The sequence below is a fragment of the Orycteropus afer genome, unplaced genomic scaffold (assembly GCF_000298275.1).
Source record: "Orycteropus afer afer isolate SDZICR_OR568_19922 unplaced genomic scaffold, OryAfe1.0 scaffold00084, whole genome shotgun sequence".
Taxonomy (NCBI): Eukaryota; Metazoa; Chordata; class Mammalia; order Tubulidentata; family Orycteropodidae; genus Orycteropus; species Orycteropus afer.
The window spans coordinates 7,329,820-7,351,339 of NW_006921671.1; the positions used below are offsets into that span (position 1 = coordinate 7,329,820).

Below are 21,520 nucleotides of genomic sequence, written 5' to 3' on the forward strand. Positions count from 1 at the left end.
TAAATGGTACAACCACTGTGGAAAGCAATATGGTGATTCCTTAAAAAGTTGGAATTAGAACTACCATTTGACACAGCCATTCCATTACTAGGTATATATCCTAAAGAAGTGAGAGTCATGACAAGAAAGACATATGCACACCCATGTTCATCACAGCACTATTTACAATAGCCAAAAGATGGAAACAACCTCGATGCCCATCAACAGAAGAATGGATAACCAAACTTTGGTACATACATGCAATGGAATACTTTGCAACCCTAAAGAATAAAGTAGAATCTGCAAAACACCACATAATTTGTGGATAAACTTGAAAGACATTATACTGAGTGAAATAAATCAATCACAGAAGGACAAATATTGTATTAGTCTGTTATTGCAAAAAGTCAAGGCAAGGTTTATATAAGGAAGGAAATTTTATTTGTTGATTATGGCGGGGGGAGGAGGGGAGGGAAGGGAATTTTGCTAGATAGGTAGAGACAAGTATTGATTTTGGTGATGGGAAGGGCAATGTACCAAATGTTAGTGATCAACCCAGTGGCAGTGAGGAAGAAGAACACATAGAGAGGTACATTGGAGGTACAGACAACAAAGATGAACCCTTTTGCACATAGAGTACTGCACTGTCAGTGAAGACAAACATTGATTACGAGTGGATAGATGGGTGGACAGGCTGAAGAATTAGATATACCTATGCAGGGGAAGTGGGCCCATGACCATGTATAGGGTTGACAATGTTTCAACAAGTGTACTGGTATGTTCTATAAGAATTCCTGGGTATATGGTAGACCTGACAAGGGACAAGGTTGTAGTCATTTCTTGGCCACAGCCAGCTACCCAGAGGGAGTGAGTAGTTGGACCTGTGGGCTTGGGACTGTATTCGCAGGGGACATCAATTTCAACTGGCATAACATACTACACAACAGCATTCTCCCATGTCCCACTTTGGTGAGTAGCAACTGGGATCTTAAAAGCTTGCAAGCAGCCATCTAGATGCAACGATGGGTCTCTCCTCATCCACAGCAAAAAAGAATGAAGAAAACCAAAGACACACGGAAACAATTAATCCAAGGGACTGGTATACCATGCGATACTCAGCCTATATGACTATGAGACCAGAAGAACTAGATGGTGCCAGGCTACCACTGTCAAGTAATCAGAGGGGGATCTATGTAGGAGATCCTGGATAGAGTGGGAACAATGTGGACCATAACTCAAAATCATAAAGAAAAGGGGACCAGATTTGCTGGTCTGATAGAGCCTGGTGAACCCCTTAGACTATGGCCCCTAGCTGCCCTTCCGGTCTGGAATTGACGCATCCCTGTGGCTTCCAACAAAACAAAAGAAAGGCATATGAGCTGAACATTTACATTAGGTAGATACACTCCTTGGAGAGATCAATCATGGGAGAATAGTAGGGCTATGTACGCACAAGGAGACAGCTTGGGAGGCAGGACTGCATGGGCGGGAAGGACACAGGGAAGAGGTAACTATGGGGAGGAAGTGGGAAGAGAGATGTTGTATTGTGGGAAATTGCAGTCAATGTCTTGAGACAAAGTATATGTGAAGTGATGTATGGAAAATGAATTTGTTCTGTAAAAACTTTCACCCAAATCACAATAAAAAAATTAAGAAAATAGGAGAGCACACTGTTAAGAAATTTTGGAACATCTCTTCCCTAAGGACTTTCAACCACTTGATCATGACTTAAATTTCTTGCTGTTTTGCCAAATGTTCATGTCTTCTCTGAAATTTAATCACCACTACCACCTACTAAAAGCAAAAAGTAAAAATTAATAATAAAGTAAAATTATTTATCCTGATATAAGTAATTCCTCAGTGAATCAGTCTGAACCATTAGAGATTAACTTCAGCAGTCACCACTGGTTTAGACTTGACAAGAAGCTCCATAGAGAGTCATCTTCCCTCTTATTAGGCAGAGTATAAATATGTCAAACCACAGAGTACTCAATAAATCAAGCAAGAAGGCCTAATTGTACAATGAACCATCTCACTGAGATAATTTTCTGAGAATAATTTTGAAGAATTAAAGATTTAAAAGATTCAGAAATCATGACAGATGCTTTATTTTCTTTAGTGCAGAGAAGCAAGTCCACTCTGAAGTATCCATTCAGTCTCAGAAAATTTGAGGTACTCTGCCTGAATGATAAAAATGAAAGTAAAATGGAACTTATAAAATCAGAGAGGTCACTGGCGTCCAGTTGATCACTGTGATGACGACATCTTACATTTAAGGTTGCAGCAAGATGAGAACCGCCTCCTTAAGGTTAAGCCGGGCACATTAATATCAATGGCATAGATTGGAAACCCATGTCACTCTCCGTACGTTGACAATTTTTTCATTCCTTTCCTCACTGAATTCAGAGTTCTGCCTTTTTCTTACATATACTGGCTCCTAGAAGATGCACTGGTTATTATTTTCTCTCTACCAATTTCCTGAAAGTGTATATTTTAATGAACTTACACATGTATGTTTTGCATGTTTCTGTATCTGTATTCAGATATATATTTAAAAAGAAAACCAAATCCATTGTTGTCTAATTGATTCCAACTCACAGAGACCCTACTCTATAGGGTTTCCAAGGCTGTAAATCTTTACGGAAGCAGATTGCCACATCTTTCTCCCATGGAGCAACTGGTAGGTTTGAACTTCTGACCTTTTAGTTAGCAGCTCAATGCTTAAACACTGCTCCACCAGGGCTCCTTCATTACACACACACACACACACACACACATCTACCTGGGAAGAGGGAGAGAGAGAGAAGAGAGAAGGAGAGAAAGAGAGAGGTCATAAAATAGAAACAGAAAATCAGTATCATAGAGAGGAGGAAGAAGCATACATGTTAAGTATGAGAACTGGTATATTTGCTATAATTAAGCATCAGATTTGACTAACTTTTAGTAGTTTTGGCAAAATGGAAATCATATGTTGCACCCACAGCTTCACTGGAGAAAAGACCTGGCAATCCACTGCTGTAAAGATTACAGACTATGAGGCAGTTTTACTCTGTCTTATAGTGTTGCTATGAATCAGAGTCGATGGCACATAACAACAACGTAGGAATGAAGTAAAGTTACAACTTAGAATAATGTGGACTATCACATATTGCTTGAGTTTGTGGCTTCACACCTGGCTAATAATCCAATTAACCAAGAAGATTCTTAAACTTGCCAGTCTGATTCAGTGGCTCTGGTGTAGTATCAGAGGTCCCTGTCTTAAAGGGTGTCCCAAGCAATTATGATAATAACCCAGGCCTGGGAACCATGATCTCAGGTCATATTCCTATAGGGTGATAATACCCCCCCAAAAAAAACAAAAAAAAAAAACCAAACTCACTGCCATCGAGTCAGATCAAACTCATAGCGACCCCTCCTTGCGTTTCCGAGGCAGTATCATTACAGAAGTAGATTGCCCAATCTTCCTTCCGAGGAATGGCTGGTGGGTTTGAACCCCAGCCTTCTGGTCAGCAGTCAAATATAATAAGTGATCTCAAAAAAAAGATTTTATGGTCAAAGAAAATGTTTCTTTTTAACAGTCTTTATAATGCTAATGTACATGGCAAATTTCTAAGATCATGCAATGTTTCGCACACTTATTTGATCATAAATCCTTGTTTCCCTACAAGTACTCAATGGGACACATATTGGAAGACGTTGTCACGGATTCCCACTTTTAGACTCCCACCTTTAAGGTCACTTTTGTAGATGCTGCATATCAATAACCTGGTAGATGTTACATATTAATCTTCTTACAGGGTATCCTACACAGAAATATAAGAGGAAGGCTTGGGTCTTTCTTAAGAAACGGTTCTAGATTTGTCCCAGAATTTAGGCAAGTGCTTCATCAGGACTCTAGATTCCCACAAGTTGCAGTAGAATACCTGGTGCTACATTTTCTTTCATTGAACAAATGCATGGAGTTATGGAGGCATGCCTTTCTTAGACTACAACATCTTCAGGAGCAGAATTTTTCCCATTATGTCTTCTGGATTCTCCAGTCAGTTGTGCATATATCAGTGCCCTTTCCAAAGTAGACACACCCAATATGTGTGCTGATTGACAAGAATATTCTAGAGAAGGAGATTATGGGGTGGGGGACTCACTAAATGGAGATGTGCAACTATTGGTTTCACCCTGTCTGGAGTGAAGACGAGTGAAGACAATCAAAGATGCAAGGAAATAATTAGTCCAAATGACTAATGGGCCATGTGAACCCCAGCCTCTAGGATTATGAGACCAGAAGAACTAGATGGTGCCTGGCTACCACTTCTGATGGCTCTGAAAGGGATCACAATAGGAAGTCCTTGATAGAGTGGAAGAAAAATCTGGAACAAAACTCAAAATCCTAAAACAGATCAGGCTTACTTGTCTGATAGAGACTGGTGAAACCTCCAGACTATGGCCCTTACACACCTTTCAAGCCTGGAACTGAACTCACTTCTAGTAGCTCAACTTTCAGCCAAACAATAAACAGGCCTGCAAGATGAACAGTAACACCAGGGAAGTGTGCACTCCTTAGAACAATCAACAATATGAGGTCAAAAGGGCTGTATTTGCCCAGAAATAAAGCTCAGAAGGCAGGAAGGGATAGGAAAGAAGGATGAATGGAAACAAGAAAAACAGGGAAGAAGTGGGAAGAGTGCTCTTATATTGTGGGGATTGTAATCAATGTCACAAAACAAAATGTATATAAATTGTTGAATGGAAATCAAATTTTCTCAATTTTAGCCAAATTTCTAAAATTTTGCCCAAATCACAATAAGAATTTACATTGAAAAAAAGAAGAAGACATGATAAATGGCTGTCTTTAAATGAAAATGGAGTCGACTAGATCTGTATTGCTCTGGCTTCAAATTGAGGAAGGCAGACTTCTAGCTTAATAGAAAGTTGATCCTTCAACAATGGAATGGGCTTTCTCCCAAGTAAGGGGGGCTCTGAGAGTGGACAGAATTATGCAACAGTAGATGACCATGGGAATGTGGTGAAAGGAATTCTTGCACTGGGTGGGAAGTCACGGAACCTTCTAGTTTTCTTCCAACTTAAACTGATTTGATTTTCTAACTCCATGGAATTCAAGATTCTGTAAACTTGTAAGATGGAAGCAGATAATTAACCTATATTTCCTCAAACGTAGAATTCAGGGCTTGGATTGGAGCTTTAAATTTTAATCATTGGGACTATTTTTGTCATGCAAAATCTTCCATAGAAGCCTGTTATATACAAAATAACTAGATGGTAAGCTGGCTGGAGCTCTGCCTACTGGACCTCTTCCTGCTCTTGAGATTCCAGGAAACTTCAGGCTCCTCAGACAACACTTTGAAAAATACTGGGCTAGGTAACTTCTGCGGCTGGCAAAAAAAGTTGTAAAAATATGATTTGAAGCACACTGAGATTTCAAATATCAAAATAATTGTGACATTGCCTTTTGTTTTATGAAATGAGAAGTTGGTGCAATACAACTTCATGTATATATTTTTTCTTTCAGAACTAGTGGCTAGTTGCTTTTTGGCTTTAAACAAATACTTAGGGTTTTAAACAAGTATTTGGGATGTTCATCCTTAAACAGGCATTACCAGGACACTGAAAATTTGACTGCAGTTTTTCAATATTAACAAGTATTTAGGAGCTCTGGTAGCTTAGTGCCTAAGGCACTTGACTGCTAACCAGAAGGCTGGTGGTTCAAAACCACCAGCCACTCCTCCGAAGGAAGATGGGGCAATCTACTTCCATAGTGATACTGCCTTGGAAACCCAAGGATGGCACACTTTGAGTTGAGTTGAATTCGACTGCACACACCAGCAACAACAACAAGTATTTACCAATTAAATTTTGAATGTAAGAGATCATTCACAAAATTCTCTTCTTCAATATGGGCAAAGCTTGCAAGGTGAGCTCCAAATTCTTCACAAAATGCTTCAGCTTCTCTCCAAGTTCTTTTCATCAGGACTTTTTCACTATGAAATACCTAGAGAGTAAGAGAAAAAAAATAACACTATTCATGGATAAGGTGAGCAAATCTGTTCTGGAAGAAGTGCAGCTGGAATGCTCCTTGGAAGCAGAATGGCCAGACTTGGTTTCACCTACTTTGGTCACGTTGTCAGAAGGAACCATTCCCTGGAGAAGGATATCATGCTTGGTAAAGTGGAGGGTCAGTGAAAAAGGGGAAGGCCCTCAACAAGATGGATTGACACAGTGGCTGCAACAATGGGCTCAGGTATGGCAAGGATAGTGGGGCTGGCACAGGACTGGGCAGTGTTCTGTTCTGTTGTGCACAGGGTTGGTATGAGTTGAAGGCGACTCAACAGTGCCTAACAACATTGAATTTTGGGCAGGAAAATAACAGCAATATAATTGTTGTTGTTATTGTGCATGAAAACCTTGACCCAGAGGGAATAAATAACATTTATTGAACTAGAATATATATGTTGTTGTGTGTCTTTGAGTTGATTCTTACTCATAGCAACCCTGTATGATAGAGTACAGCTGTCCATAAGGTTTCCAATGCTGTAATCTTTCTTTACAAAAGCAGATTATCAGATCTATTCTGTGGAACAGCTGATGAGTTCAAATCACCAATCTTTTGGTTAGCAGCCAAGTGCTTAACCACTGTACCACCAAGGCTCCTTAGAACGTACCTAGATACTGTAAAACTATTATCCCATTTTATCCTTACAACACAATCATGAAGGGTACAATAAATAAACTCAGTTTTATAAATGAGTGATCTCCTTGAGGACTTTATTTTTTATAAATCTACTGTGACTGGTATATACTTGTTTCTCAATAAATGTTTGTCAAGGGATGAGGAAACTCAAGCTTAGAGATATAAAGCACATCAAGTCACACAACTACAAACTGACAGAACTAGGAGTAAAATCAGAATTTCTTGCTTCCACAGTCCATGCATTTCTGCCTCACCTTCTGGAAAATTAGAGTTGGCTGAATGACTACAAGTTTGACTGTCCCCATGGCAAGAAATGAGATCTGGCACCTAGGGTCAGGTGTATTTCTAGGATCTCAGCTGGACTGACAGATGCAGTCGTTCACCTGTGCCTAAATTACCTGTTCTTTCTCAGCTATCCTCACTGCAGCATAAAGTCAGTTGAATATAGTGTCTGCTTTTGGTTTTATTTAAGAAAGGGGTGAGGGCTTGAAGATCAAGAGCGTCCAACCCTAATCTCTACACCCTCATTTTTAATCACTTCATACTAAGCCTAAGCCTCTGATGCTAGGCAGATATTCTATGGCCAGACTTCCCAGCCTCTGATATGCTGAGACCAGAATGAATAGTTTTCTGAGTCTTGTGTACCACAGCACTGCCTTTCCATCTTTTAAATTATATGTCAAAACTCATCTCCTCTGGGAACCTCTTCCCAACTCACTCTAAACTCATAAATCCAACTACCCATGCCCATCAAATACACCATGCATTTGTTGACATATGAGGGAGATATAGTAGGAAAAGCACTGGATTGGGAGTTCCAAATTATTCCAGAGTTTTTAAACTCTGTCAATAAGTAACCATGATAATCACTAATTCACCTCATTTTCACTGGCCTCAGTTTACTCATTTCCAAGGTTTAACTTATTGTTCTGTGAGGTCACTTCTGGGTTCATTATTCTATGAACTTGGTGTAGGATTATACGGATGCACATTCAGATGAGCGCCTGCCACGCACTTCATGCCATCTGAGACTGCAACATCTTAAGACAGAGATTGTGTCTATGCCACCCTGCAGAACTCTTCTAAGAGAAGAGGACTTTCCCAACACAGGGCAGGAGCTTCTCCCAGGATTTGGGGGGGAATTTCTATTTGTAAAAGGAACTAAAAAAACCCCACCAAACATAAAACTATTATATTTTTTAAAAAAGTGTATTTCTGACAAGAAGATTGTAGAAATTGATTTAAATCTAGAATTCTGAAGTTGATTTGCAAATGAACACTTCTTTAGAGATGATAGAGATAGACGTGTGTGTGAGTATATGCGTGTGTATAATTGTTGATGGGTGCCATCAAGTTAGTTGCAACTCACAGTGACCTCATATGACAGAGTAGACATGCCCTATAGGGCCGTCTAGGCTGTAATCTTTATGGGACCAGATCATCAGATCTTTCTCTCATAGAGTTGCTGAGTGGGTCTGAACTGTTAACTTTTGATTAGCAGTTGAGCATTCAACTATTGTGCCACAAGGGCTCCTTGTATGTATAAAGTGTATATATTAATTAGTTTGATCTTCAAGTGTCTGGCAAGACCCAAAAGCTATCCTTAACAGCAGAATGGTATTGTTTCATAACAAGGACTTTATGTATGTTTACAAATAACACAGAATCACACCATTCTAACACCCAGTGAGTGTCTACCTCATTCATTTGGTATCTGCTTGATAATAACAGCAACATGTGATTTGCCCTCGATATCAATTCTCATGAGGAGGCCATTAATATTATGGGGGATTGGTCAAATATTGATAAAACACCTGCTGTTGCCAGCCACTGTTTTATGTACTAGAATAAAGGAATTTGGGACACAGAGATCACATTTAAATAATGTTGGTCCTGCTGAGAATGTTCATGCAACCTTGGCATCACCTTGAAACAACTGGCCAGACCAGGCTTTGACTCCCAGTCCAAAGAGCAGGAGTGAAAAGGCCATCTCTCTTCATGCTCCTTTTCTCCGCTCATTTTGACTGACTCCTTGCACAAGGACATTGCCTTAAAGTGTTTGCAGTCCTTCACTTCCCAGCGACCAGGTGGATTCCTTCCTTGCATCACAACACAGCCACCACTGTAACCTAAAAGCAGAAAATAAGCACTTTTAATACTAGATGACTCAACCGTTTCATGCTCGAAAGACAGCTTAGAGTGTTGAATAATGGAAACATAATAAGCACCCAAAACAAGAGCCATAAAGATGAAAAAGGATGCTTACTGGCATGATTATGTTATTTATCTTCATCTCTGGAGAAAAGAATTAGAAGATGGAAAAGTGAGAGAAGACAGACTGTTGCAGCTGAATTTTATTGGGCCTGAAATTTGGGCATTGTCTGCTTTGAGTTCAGTTGGCATATATAAGTAACTAGGAACTGCTCCTACTTGGAACAAAAATAACCCCCGTATCTTCTCAAATGCCAACATCCCCCTACTTTGAAATCTTTATACTTTTTACGTATGCACAGAATTTAACTCATCATTAATTGAGCACATACACTGCATGCTGTGCTTTGAAACACAAGGAATTTTCATTGTTGTTGAGGAAGCAACAATGAAAATTGCAAAGTGACTACTCTCTGAGAACCAAATTTAACAGGGGAAAATACTGACATAAGTAATGGATTTAACGAAGGCTGCAAGGGACACAACAGAAAACCAAGGAAGAATGGAGAGACTGAGGTAGAGTCTAACTGCAGTGAAACATGGGGGTGGGACCAGAGGCAGAAATCAGAGGAACGAGAGGCAGCAAGTGAGAGAGGAATTTAAAAGAAAATTAAAGAGATTTTTTTTCCATCTTCTCAGTTTGTGTGAAATATTGGGAAAGGTGATAGATAATCTGTGTTGTTAGGGGAAAAAATTTCATTTTATTATTTTGTGTATGTTTGAACATTTTGGAACATAAAACATATTTTCCCCTAGAAACAATTCATAAGTTGAGTTTCAATCTTCAAGTTTGCCAACAAAAATCTATAAAACCCATAAAACATTTAAAAAAGGCACTTAAAATTTCAGAGAAGAATAGTAGGAAACAGAATAAAAACTGAGTGAGAGTGAGCTACTTTTTCCTTGACTCCAGGGTGATCGTTTAATTAATTAAATCATCAACATTCAACAACAAAATTGTGCATCTGTAATGTGTCACGCTAGGTTGTATGTTAACTGGTAAAGATAGAAGGATGAAATAAACAAAAAACAACTCCTGGGTTAGTGGGGACACAGACACATAAATGGTCCATAGCAACAAACATCATGTGTTAAGTGCTATAGTAAAGTTGTATTTACAGTTCTGTGGGGAGACTTCAGCAGGGGTGATGGAATCTGCCTGGGAACATCAGTGAGATTTGCAGGAAGTGGCATTTGAGCTGCTGTTTGAAGGAGGTAAAGGAGAAAAGAGTACTTATAAAAAAACAAGTGATTACAGATGAGACATTTGAAGATTGTGATGATTCTGGATTGAAAGGCACTTTTAAAAATGTAGACACTTGGTGCTAGAAGGAACGCTGGTGGTGCAGTGCCTAAGGCATTTGACTGCTAACCAGAAGGCTGGCAGTTCAAACCCACCAGCCACTCCTCAGAAGGAAGATTTGGGCAATCTGCTTCCGTAGAGATACCACCTTGGAAACCCAAGGAAGGGTCACTATGAGTTGGATCCAACTTGAAGGCAGTGAGTTTGTTTGTTTGTTTTGGTGCTAGATATTTATCTTGCTTAGTTTCCCTTCAGAACTAATGGCTTTGGGTTTGATAGATAACTAGCTTTATCCTTATGTTCTGATTGTTTTCTGCTTATGGAAAGACTAAGGAGAGAGAAAATGAAGAGTAGGAGTGAGAAAGGAAGACAAAGGAAGACACAAAAAAGCCTTTCTGGAAGGAATGGAAAAGAGTTCGAAGAAAGAGGATAAAGAGTAAGAGAGCTAAAGAGCAGATGTTTGTATTTACAACAACCTTGGTACACACCATGCATTAGGCATGTCATCAACCTGAACAAAACAGTCCCTATCGCTCAGCAAGAGGCTCACAGCCGTGTGTGTGCATGTGCTGATGCACCAAAGAGACCTGCCAAGGTGAAACGACTGAGTCTTAAGAGAGGAAACATGGTAAGTGTGAGCCATATAGAAGAAAAGGGAATCAAGGGACAGGTGATCCATATAAAGGCCATTACTGGCCCAGAACAGCTAATGTGTGTTGAAGATAAAAGGCATGGGGGAGAGATTATAGCATGAAACTGCCCCTTCCATGCACGAAGCTGTGCAAGCCTGAAGAGGGTAACTGTGGGATGCAGCTCACATTCTAGTTGGGTCATGAACGCTACAGATGATGTATGCTCTGCTGAATGAAATTCTAATGTCATCGAACTGTGCAAATTCATGCAGAATCCCCAAACTTAATATATCTGTGGAGTTGCTCTAGTTGAAAGAGGAAGGAAACCCTGCACTTCAGCCTGATTCCCCCATCCTTCCTTTCTCAGCCTGCCCACAGGGGCCTCAATGAGACCTCTAGTTACTGTAGAGCACAGGTGGACTACCTTGTAGATAGAACTTCTGACTTGGAACATGGAGGCTGGGGCTCTAGTCCTGGTGAAAATATTTAGTAACTCAAAACTTGAGCAGGTTAATTAATAAGCCTTGTCTAAACTATGGTGATAATAACTCATTGCTTCCCATGGATTTTCATGAGGATCAAATGAAAAAAGGTATTTAAAAAACACTTTAAGATATGAAGGGCTAAAAACATTTCTACACCAGTTGTCATAAAGTAGATTCTGACTCATGATAACCCTACGAGTGTCAGAGTAGAACTGTGTTTCATAGGGGGTTTATCAATGGCTCATTTTTCAGAAGCAGATCACCAGGCCTTTCTTCTGAGGTACCAATGGATACACCAGAACCTCCAGTCTTTAGGTTAGCAGCAGAGCATGTTGACTGTACCACTGAAGCCCCAAAACATCCCTAAGATGTTGCTATTACTTTTATCTTAGCCTTTCCCATAAGAAAAGCTGGGATTTTATGGCATGAAGTCTGCCTACATGTTCAAAGAATTTTTTAAAAGTTTGAATCAGCAAGTTTAAAATGTAATATGCTTTTTTTGTTAGTCTTGCAGTTTGTCTCACTTTCCCACATCAGACAATGATTAAATAGCTTTGGTTTTAGACTCTATAGATATTGAACTCATCTTCATTAGTGAAGAAGGAGAAGTTAGTAAACCGCTATGAAGATGAAAAGTGCTGCAGGAGTGTTATTGGTATTCTAAAGTGGTTAACTTAATGGAACATTTGACCCAAATTTTAGTCTCAGCCCCAAAGAAGTAGTAAAGTGGTGTAATAAAAGGAGGCTGGGCTAGGGGAGATATAAAATGAATTTATAATTCTCCTATATCATGCGGATGCTTGTCAAGCTAAACAATAAGGGTATGGGTGTGGGTAAAGAACAAAGGTGTTTTTCCCTTCCAGAGAAATTGTTCCTAAATTTTATAACTAACTTCCCAATGGATAAAAACTATCTTCCTATTTTTTAGTGGTGAATCTCAACTTAAGCTGATTTTCTGACCTTAGTCCCCTGTTCAGTCTGTTCCTCAAACATCAGTGGGGAAACTCCTGTTGTTGTTGCTGTTGTTTGCCGTCGAGTCAGCCCCTACTCATAGCAACCCCTCCTTGGGTTTCTGAGGCAGCATCACTACGGAAGTAGGATTGCCCAACCTTCCTTCCGAGGAGTGGCTGGAGGGTTTGAACTCCTAGTCAATTAAAAAATTCCTATTCACTATTCTAATCTCTGCCATTTGATAAAGCTATTTGACCATTCATCAAACATGCAATCAAGATGCATTTATAATAACTGGTGATTGGAATGAGAAAGCCAGAAACAAAGAAGAAGGATCAGTAGTTGGAAAATATGCTTTGGTGACAGAAATGACACAGATCACATGATAGAATTTTGCAAAACCAATGATTTACTCATTAGAAATATATATTTTTCAACAACATAAACAGTGACTATACATGTGGATCTCATCAGATGGAATACACAGGAATCAAATGGATTATATATGTGGAAAGAGATTATGGAGAAGCTCGGTATCATCAGCCAGAACAAGGCCAGGGGGCTGACTGTGGAACAGACCACCAATACTAATATGCAAGTTAAAAAAAAAAAAAAATGAAAACAAGTCCATGAAAGCCAAAGAATGACCTTGAGTATATCCCACCTGAATTTAGAGACTATCTCAAGAATAGATTTGATGTACTGAACACTAATGACCGCAGACCAGACAAGCTGTGGGATGATATCAAGAATATCAAATATGAAGAAAGCAAAAGATCATTAAAAAGACAGGAAAGAAAGACCAAAATGGATGTCACAAGAGACTCCGAAACTTGCTCTTGAACTTAGAATAGCTAAAACAAATTGAAGAATGATGAAGCAAAATAGCTGAACAGATTTCAAAGGGCAGCTTGAGAAGGCAAGTATCATAATGAAATGTGCAAAAACCTGGAGTTCGAAAACCAGAAGAGAAAAACACACTTGGTATTTCTCAAGCTCAAAGAACTGAAGAAAACAATTTAAGCCTCTAGATGCAATACTGAAGGATTTAATGGACAAAATGTTGAATCATGTAAGAAATATCAAAAAAAGATGGAAGAAATATACAGAGTCATTATACGAAAAGAACTGGTTGGCATTTAGCCATTTCAGGAGGTAGCATATGATTAAGAACCAATGGTACTAAAGGAAGAAATCCTAGCTGCACTGAAGGCATTGATGAAAAACAAGGCTCCACTGAGATGTTTCAACAAACAGATGCAGCACTGGAGGTGCTTATTCATTTGTGCCAACTCACTAGAAGAGATCCATATTTGTGCCCATTCCAAAGAAAGATGATCCAACAGAATGTGGAAATTATTGAACAACATCATTAATATCACATACAAGTGAAATTTTGCTGAAGATAATTAAAAAATGGTTGTAACAATATATCAATAGGGAACTGCCAGAAATTTAAGTCAGATTCAGAAAAGGACATGGAATGAGGAATATCATTGCTGATGTCAGCTGGATCTTCGCTGAAAGCAGAGAATACCAGAATGAAGTTTACTTGTGTTTCACTGACTATTCAAAGGCATTAGTCTGTGTGGTTCATAAAAAATTATGGATAACACTGTGAAAAATGGGAATTCCAGAACATTTAATTATGCTCTTGCAAAACCTATACCTAGAACAAGAGGCAGTGATTTGAATGGAAGAAAGGGACACTTCATGATTAAAAATCAGGAAAGGTGTGTGTCAGGGTCGTATCTTTTTACCATATTTGTTCAATCTGTAGCTGTGCAAATAATACAAGAAGTTTGAGTAAATGAAGAAGAATGGGGTATCAGTATTGGAGGAAGACTCTTTAACAACCTGCAATATGCAGATGAAACAACCCTGCTTGTTGAAAGTGAAGAGGACTTGAAGCACTTACTGATGAAGTTCAAAGACTACAGCTTTCAATATGGATTGCACCTCAACATAAAGAAAACAAAAATGCTCACAACTGGACCAATAAGTAACATCAAGATAAATGGAGCAAAGATTGAAGTTGTCAAGGATTTCATTTTACTTGGATTCATAATTAATGCCCATAGAAGCAGCAGTCAAGAAATCAAAGGATGGGTGGCATAGGGCAAATCTGCTGCAAAAGACTTCTTTAAAGTGTTAAAAAGCAAAGATGTCATTTGAAGACTAAAATGCTCCCAGCCCACCAGTGGTATTTCCAATCATCTCATATGCATGCAAAAGCTGAACAAGTAATAAGGAAGACTGAAGAAGAATTGATGCCTTTGAACTATAGTGTTTGCAAAGAATATTGAATATACCATGGAATTCCAGATGAACAAACAAATCTGTTTTGGAAGAAATACATCCAGAATTCCTCTTAGAAGCAAGGATGGCAAGACTTTGTCTCATGTACTTTGGACATGTTATTAGGAGGGATCAGAGCCTGGGGAAATACATTATGTTTGGTAAAGTAGAGTTAATGAAAAAGAGGAAGACTCTCAACGAGATGGATTGATACAGTGGCTGCAACAATGGGCTTAAATATAGCAATGATTGTCAGGATGGCACAAGACCAGGCAATGCTTCTTCCTTTTATACACAGGGTTGCTATCAGTCAGAACTGATGTGATGGCATCTAACAACAGTAAGAACATTTACCTATATCCATCATCTTTCTGTTTGGTATATTGTGGTGGCTGGTGTGTTATTATGATGCTGAAAGTTATGCTACTGGTACTTCAAATACCAGCCGTGTTACCCATAGTGAACAGGTTTCAGCAGAGCTTCCAGACTAAGATTAGGAAAAAAATACCTGGTGATCTACTTCTGAAAATTAGCCAACTAAAACCCTATATATCATAGAATATTCTCCAAGATTTCAACTTGCTTACTTTGAACACTTCATCAGGATGGACTGATTGTTGAAGAAGGACCTGTTTGTTAAAGTGGAGAGCTAGTGAAACTGAGGGAAACTCTTAATAAGATGAATTGATAAAATGGCCACAACAGTAGACATAAAGATACCATTGGTTGTGAAGTTGGTGCCGGATAAAGTACCGTTTGATGTTGTTATATATAATGTCACTGTGAGTCAGAGCTGACTGGAGGGCAACTAAGAACAACAAGAATATCTAACCATGAAAAATGAACTGGGCTGGGAAAGCCTCTGCCTTCTACCTGTTTGGCAAAATACATGACAACAAACAAACAAAACCTACTTGTGGCTTCAGGGCAGGAGGGAACAGTGGCTGGAGCTCAGTGCCTTTGTTCAATTATTTTACTTTAATCTGTCTAGTTATTTTCTCATTCCCTGAAATACCTCTTTCAAATCCTTACCTCTCAAGTCCCCTACCCTACCCATATTCCCTCTCATTCCTTCTCTCCTTTTCCACCAAGGAAAGGTAAGCTATCAGGTGCAGGGAAGTTCTGAACTTTTATGGGAACTGGCAACCTACTTCCATAGTGATACCATTGCTATGAGTCAGACCCAACTCGACAACACATAACAACAATGTACATCTGCCAAAGGAGCTTTGGTGGTGCTATAGTTAAGGCATTGGCCTGCTAGCTAAATGGATGGTGATTTGAACCCACCAGTTGCTCTGTGGGAGAAAGATGAGGCAGTCTGCTTCCATAAAGGTTTGTTGTTGTTGTTGTTATGTGCCGTGGAGTCAAACCCGACTCATAGCAACCCCTCCTTGGGTTTCCGAGGCAATATCACTACGGAAGTAGGATTGCCCAAACTTCCTTCCGAGGAGTGGCTGGTGGGTTTGAACCGCCAGCCGTCTGGTTAGCAGGCAAGTGTCTTAGCCACTATGCTACCAGAGCTCCATAAAGGTTTGTTGTTGTTGTTGTTGTTGTTATGTGCCGTCGAGTCAGCCCTGACTCATAGCGACCCCTCCTTGGGTTTCCGAGGCAGTATCACTACGGAAGTAGGATTGCCCAACCTTCCTTCCGGGGAGTGGCTGGTGGGTTTGAATCGCCAGCCTTCTGGTTAGCAGTCAAGTGCCTTAGCCACTATGCTACCAGAGCTCCCCCATAAAGGTTTACAACCTATGTAATCCTATAGGGCAGTTCTTCTCTGTCCTAAAGGGCCGCTATGAGTTGGAATTGACTCAAGGGCAGTGGGTTAGGTTTTTTGCTTTGGTACATCTGCCAGGCACTGAGCTATGCATTATATATGTTTTTTTTTTTTCCCCTATTTAATTAAAAAAACCTCTTTGAGGTTGGTATTAGTATCTACATTTTGTAGATGGAAAAATTGGAGCACAGAGATTTAGTAACTTGCCTAAGACCACATCATTAGTGTTTGATTCAGGATTTGAAACCAGATTTGTTTGAATCTACTATGAGAATATTGATGTACAGAGTGGGCAGGGATTGAATGAATGAACAAGTATTCCCTTCAAATGATACTCCTTCTCTCCCATGGAGCTTACTCTTATTTCTATATCATAATGTTTCTCTCCCTGGTGTGGCCATAATACCTCCTCGAAATTCTACCATCACATTTTCCTTATATGATAGTTATTGATATGATTATAGCAAGATGTAAGTCTGTCCAAGGGGTATTCAGAAATGAAACCAAGCTTATCCTCACTTATATGACGGTTAATTTCAAAACTCAGATAAGCCTTAAAATGGATCAGCTTATCTAGTTGTGGAGTCCCTGAGTGGTACAAATGGTTAACACACTCAGCTGCTAAGAAAAAGGTTGGAAGTTCAAGTTCACCCAGAGGCACCTTGGAAGAAAGGCCTGGAGATTTATCTCCAAAAATAAAAAATAAAAAAAATCAGCCACTGAAGACCATAAGGAGCACAGTTCTACTCTGACATACACGGCATTGCCATGAGCTGGAGGTGACCTGATGGCAACCCGTTTGGTTTTTTGGTTTATCTGTTGTGCATACAGACCTGGCAGGCTTCTTAGGACCTATTCAGTATGTGTAAGGGACTTTCAAGAGAACAACTCTGACTTGCTTTATTGGGATCCCATTTTCCATTGACTTGGAATAACTGGGGTAAAAATGCCCTGGAATTATCCCATATGAGTGAAGCACGTCTCTTCTGCAGTAGTATCTAGATATATAAACACAAAACTTTTGTCAGAGCCTCAGTTATGGGTGCATGCAAAATAGTGATCTCAGTGTTTATTTTTCTCTGTACAGATACCTATAAAGCTCTAATATAACCATGAAAGGCTTTTTTTAATTCACCAAGTACAAACTCACCTACTTTCTTTCACCACAGATGAGCCTCCGTTTATATTGAATCTTTAATCTAAAGTCAAAGTTCATTTCAGTTTCTATGTATTAGCTTTTCCCTGAATGAGAAAAGCCCTATTTATCATCATTCCCTTTAATCAGTGTATTGCTGAGTATTGTTCTTTCTGTTTCACCTAAATATATATTTTTTCTCTCAAAATATAAAGTTTCATAGAGTGCCTTTAAAAAAAAAAAAACAGAATTTCTTGGTGCCTTTGAGAACAGGGAGTTTTGGCATAAAAGAAAGGAAATACAGAGCTAATATAGTACAGGTTAAGTAAAAATCTTACAGTCCTGAATTTGAAGTGGAAACATCAGCACCCATAGGTATACACACATATATACACAGTCACACACACACATTCCAGCTCCATCCAATGAAATGATCTAGAAAAAATAACAAGTAATGGGTACAATACCCAGATTGTGATACTGAAATAATACCATTTCCATTACAAGGAAGCACAGTTCCTTGATGAAACGAATGTTTCTAGATCTAGAGCAGGAAATATACATCTTGATATATATACACCAGAAAGCAAGGACACTGTCAAAGACTACTAAGATCATATCAAAGGACTCAGGAGGTAGTCTTCAAAGAGAGTCTAATTGGCCAAAGATGGTAATTTGAGCATCCAAAGGATAATAATTGCAATGAATTAAAACACATCAGATTCATTTAAAATCATTTACTTCATAATTATGTTAAGGAAAAAAAAAAACAAAAACACCAAACTAGTTGCTGTTAGAAGATGCTAACGATGAATAATCATTGTGAAAACTGGCAAATAAAGGAAAAAATTGAACACTGATGCTGTTTGTCCTATAAAACCACACCACAGGGTAGCCAAAAAATTGAGGGAAATTATCTCTTTATAGAAATATGTCAGTTTATACATGAGAAAAACCCAAATGAATCAATAAATCTAGGCATTGATCATCAATGGCTGCTAACATCACAAAAAAGAGAAAATTGGACTTTATGTGCCTTCAGGTAAAACACACCACTACCTATGACTGGTTTTTCCAAAGAAGAAAAAATAAGATCTGAATTTCATCAGGGTTTTAATTCTAACTTTTAAAAAATAAAAATGTAAAGTTTATGGAAAATAGAGGATAGAGTAACACATAACATGATGAGGACACAATCAATAGGGCCCTGATTGTAGGAAATACCACAGAACAAACAATGTATTTTCATCAACAAATGAATTTTAAGAAAAAGTAAAGGAGGGGAGTTGGGGGAGCGGGGAGGAAAACCTAGAGATTAAAACTGAATTTCTGAGACTTATCAATCAATGTGTGAACCTCATTTGGACTCTGATTCAAATAAACTGTAAAAAAAATCTATTTAATATTTATGAGTTATTTAGAAATTTGAGCATTATCTGAAGATTTGATATTATGGAATTACAGTTAATTATTTTTATGTGTGATAACTGTATTATAGTCTTACTTTTTTTTACAAAGGAAAGTTTATCTTTAGAGATACATAACGAAATGTTTATGGATAAAACAATATGATGTCTGAGATTTCCTGTGAAAAAGTATGGGAATTGAGGGGAATGGATGAGGGGGATAAAAGAAACAAGACTGGCCAGGTGTTGATAACTGATGAGGCTGGGTGGAGGGTACATGGTGGTTCATTACACTATTCTGTCAGCATAATACAAAGCTCAAAAAAATGACACAACTGTGATTTCATCACAGATTGAATATTTGGCTGATATGACATAAGGATAGACTTTTGGCTGAGTTTATAAAAAGCTGCAGGCTTCCTGTTCACTGGTCAATTTATTTAGTCAGTCTGGGCTGGTTTAAGATTCTGACATGGGGTTCAAGCTAATGGATTCTTTTGTGACAGGCAGGAAAGAAAATGTGATTTAGGGTGGTGTTTCTGCAAGCTGCAATTTAAAAGAAAAAGAGAAACACAGGGGTTTTTACATTGCTATTTTCCTCAAAAAAAGATTTACATTTTCATCTTATTCAGAGACAATTTACTCAGTGTCAATCAGCATGAGCAGCCAAACTGAGCATCACGGCATTATTTTTGCTTCAGGGAAAAGAGAAAAAGAGTAGTGCCACTCAAATAAATTATAGCAGAAACTTATGAATGACAAGGAGCTCTGCTCTGATTCTAAATTTCACACATCCAAATATGCCTCAAGGAAGGTAAAATTAAAAACTAAGGATTTTGTCTACTCAAAATGTATTAATTTATTTTGACAAGTAGAGACATTCTTAAAAAAATTCCAAAGTATATTAGAAATGATACCTGAGCTTTTAGTTTTTGGAGTAATAGTGTGACACGGAAATTTATTATTCTCTGCATTTTAATAATATCCATAGATCTGTAGAATGAGAAGTTTATTCTGTTGAGTGAATTGTGATGTGTGTTGTTTAGACCTATGCAAAGTCACCGGTTTCTATTTAAGTTTCTTAAACTGACTCTTATACAAAACAGTCTAATTGATTTTAATTTCACCTTGCATGCATCTTTAAAACAGTACAAGTTCTTCAATAATACATTCAACTAAGAAGGAGCCCTGGTGGCACAACAGCTAAGTACTCATCTGCTAACCAAAATGTTGGTGGTTCAAACCCACCCAGCAGCTCTGTGGAGAAAAGACCTGGTGATCTGCTCCCACAAAGATCGTTGCAGGCTGCTGTTGAGTTGATTCCAACTCATAGTGACACTATGTGACAGAAGAGAAACGTCCAGTAGATCGCAGCCTAGAAAACCCTATGGGACAGTTCTACTCTGTAACACATGGGTTAACCGTGAGCAGAAAACTGACTCTATAGCCTAACAGCAACAACATTTAACTGTGAGAATGTTAATTGACTTCCTTTGAGCTATCTCTTTTTTGTTTTTAATATCTGAGGCTGGCTTATAAGTATTGAGAAAATCTAGGGGTGCAGACATCAATCGGATCATCCTTCAGAACTCTGGACATTTTCTAGAACATTCATGTTGGTGTCTGGCCAAATACACAGTAGGTTCAAATCTTAGAATGTATGAATGAGGAACCCTAATAAATTAACAATGGTTCTCTCTGTAGCTTTAAGCAAAATCCTGCAAATTCATTCTCTGTAAGGATAGGAACAAATATTTATTGAGTGTTTATAGTGCATTGGGAAATATGTAATAATTTACTCTTCACCATAATTTTGTGAGGTAGGTACTATTGCTATCCTTATATTAAAGATGAGGAAATAGAGATATAGAGAAATTTATTAACTTCCCTAATATCTCACAGCTGGGATTTGAACTTGAGTCTCACTTGATAGCAGGAATTCTTTGCCCACATGCTACACTGCTGTGTTTTCTCTTATAACCACTAGTATCATGCTACTTCACACCCTCAATAAAGAACAGTTCCAATCCTACCATTTTCCTGACTGAAAACATTTATTGGCTTCTCAGTATTTAGACAATAATTGAAAACTCTTTAGCCTGTAATATTAAGCTGTAGTTTCAGTATAATCTATCTGGCTTTATTTTTAATATACTCTACTCTCCACATAAGGAGCTGTGGTAGCTCTGTGGTTTAAGGCATTGGGCTACTAAACAAAAGGTTGGTGGTTTGAACCCACCAACCATTCTGTGGGAGAAGGACGAAGCAGTCTGCTTCCATAAAGATTTACAGCCTTGGAAACCCTATGGGGTTTGCTATGAGTCTACTCAATGGCAGTGGGTTTTTATCCTCTCTATATACAGGAGCTCTGGTGGTATAGTGGTTAAAGCATTTGGCTGCTAATCAAAAGGTTGGTGGTTCAAACCCACCAGCCACTCTGAGGGAGAGAAATGAGGCAATCTGTTTCAGTAAATATTCACAGCTTTGGAAACCCTATGGGGCAGTTCTACAGTTCTTACAGGCTCCCTATAAGTTGGAATTAATTCTGTGGCAGTGGGATTTGGGTCCTTGTTTTTTATTGTCCATATATGTGGGCCAAATCAAAGGTAGCTAAGAACAGTAGCACTCTCTGTATAC

At 38.6% G+C, this 21,520-nt stretch overlaps 1 protein-coding gene across 1 annotated transcript in view; it reads right to left on the bottom strand.

Annotated features, from left to right (window-relative positions):
- The window catches only part of PLA2R1 (phospholipase A2 receptor 1), a 163,467-nt gene that overhangs the window by 60,583 nt on the left and 81,364 nt on the right, over nucleotides 1–21,520 (bottom strand). The window contains exons 11-12 of the mRNA XM_007941852.1: nucleotides 8,612–8,814; nucleotides 5,841–5,986 (exon numbers count right to left, since the gene is read on the bottom strand). Coding sequence (XP_007940043.1) covers nucleotides 5,841–5,986; nucleotides 8,612–8,814 — 349 coding nt within the window. The remainder of the gene's footprint in view (nucleotides 1–5,840; nucleotides 5,987–8,611; nucleotides 8,815–21,520) is intronic.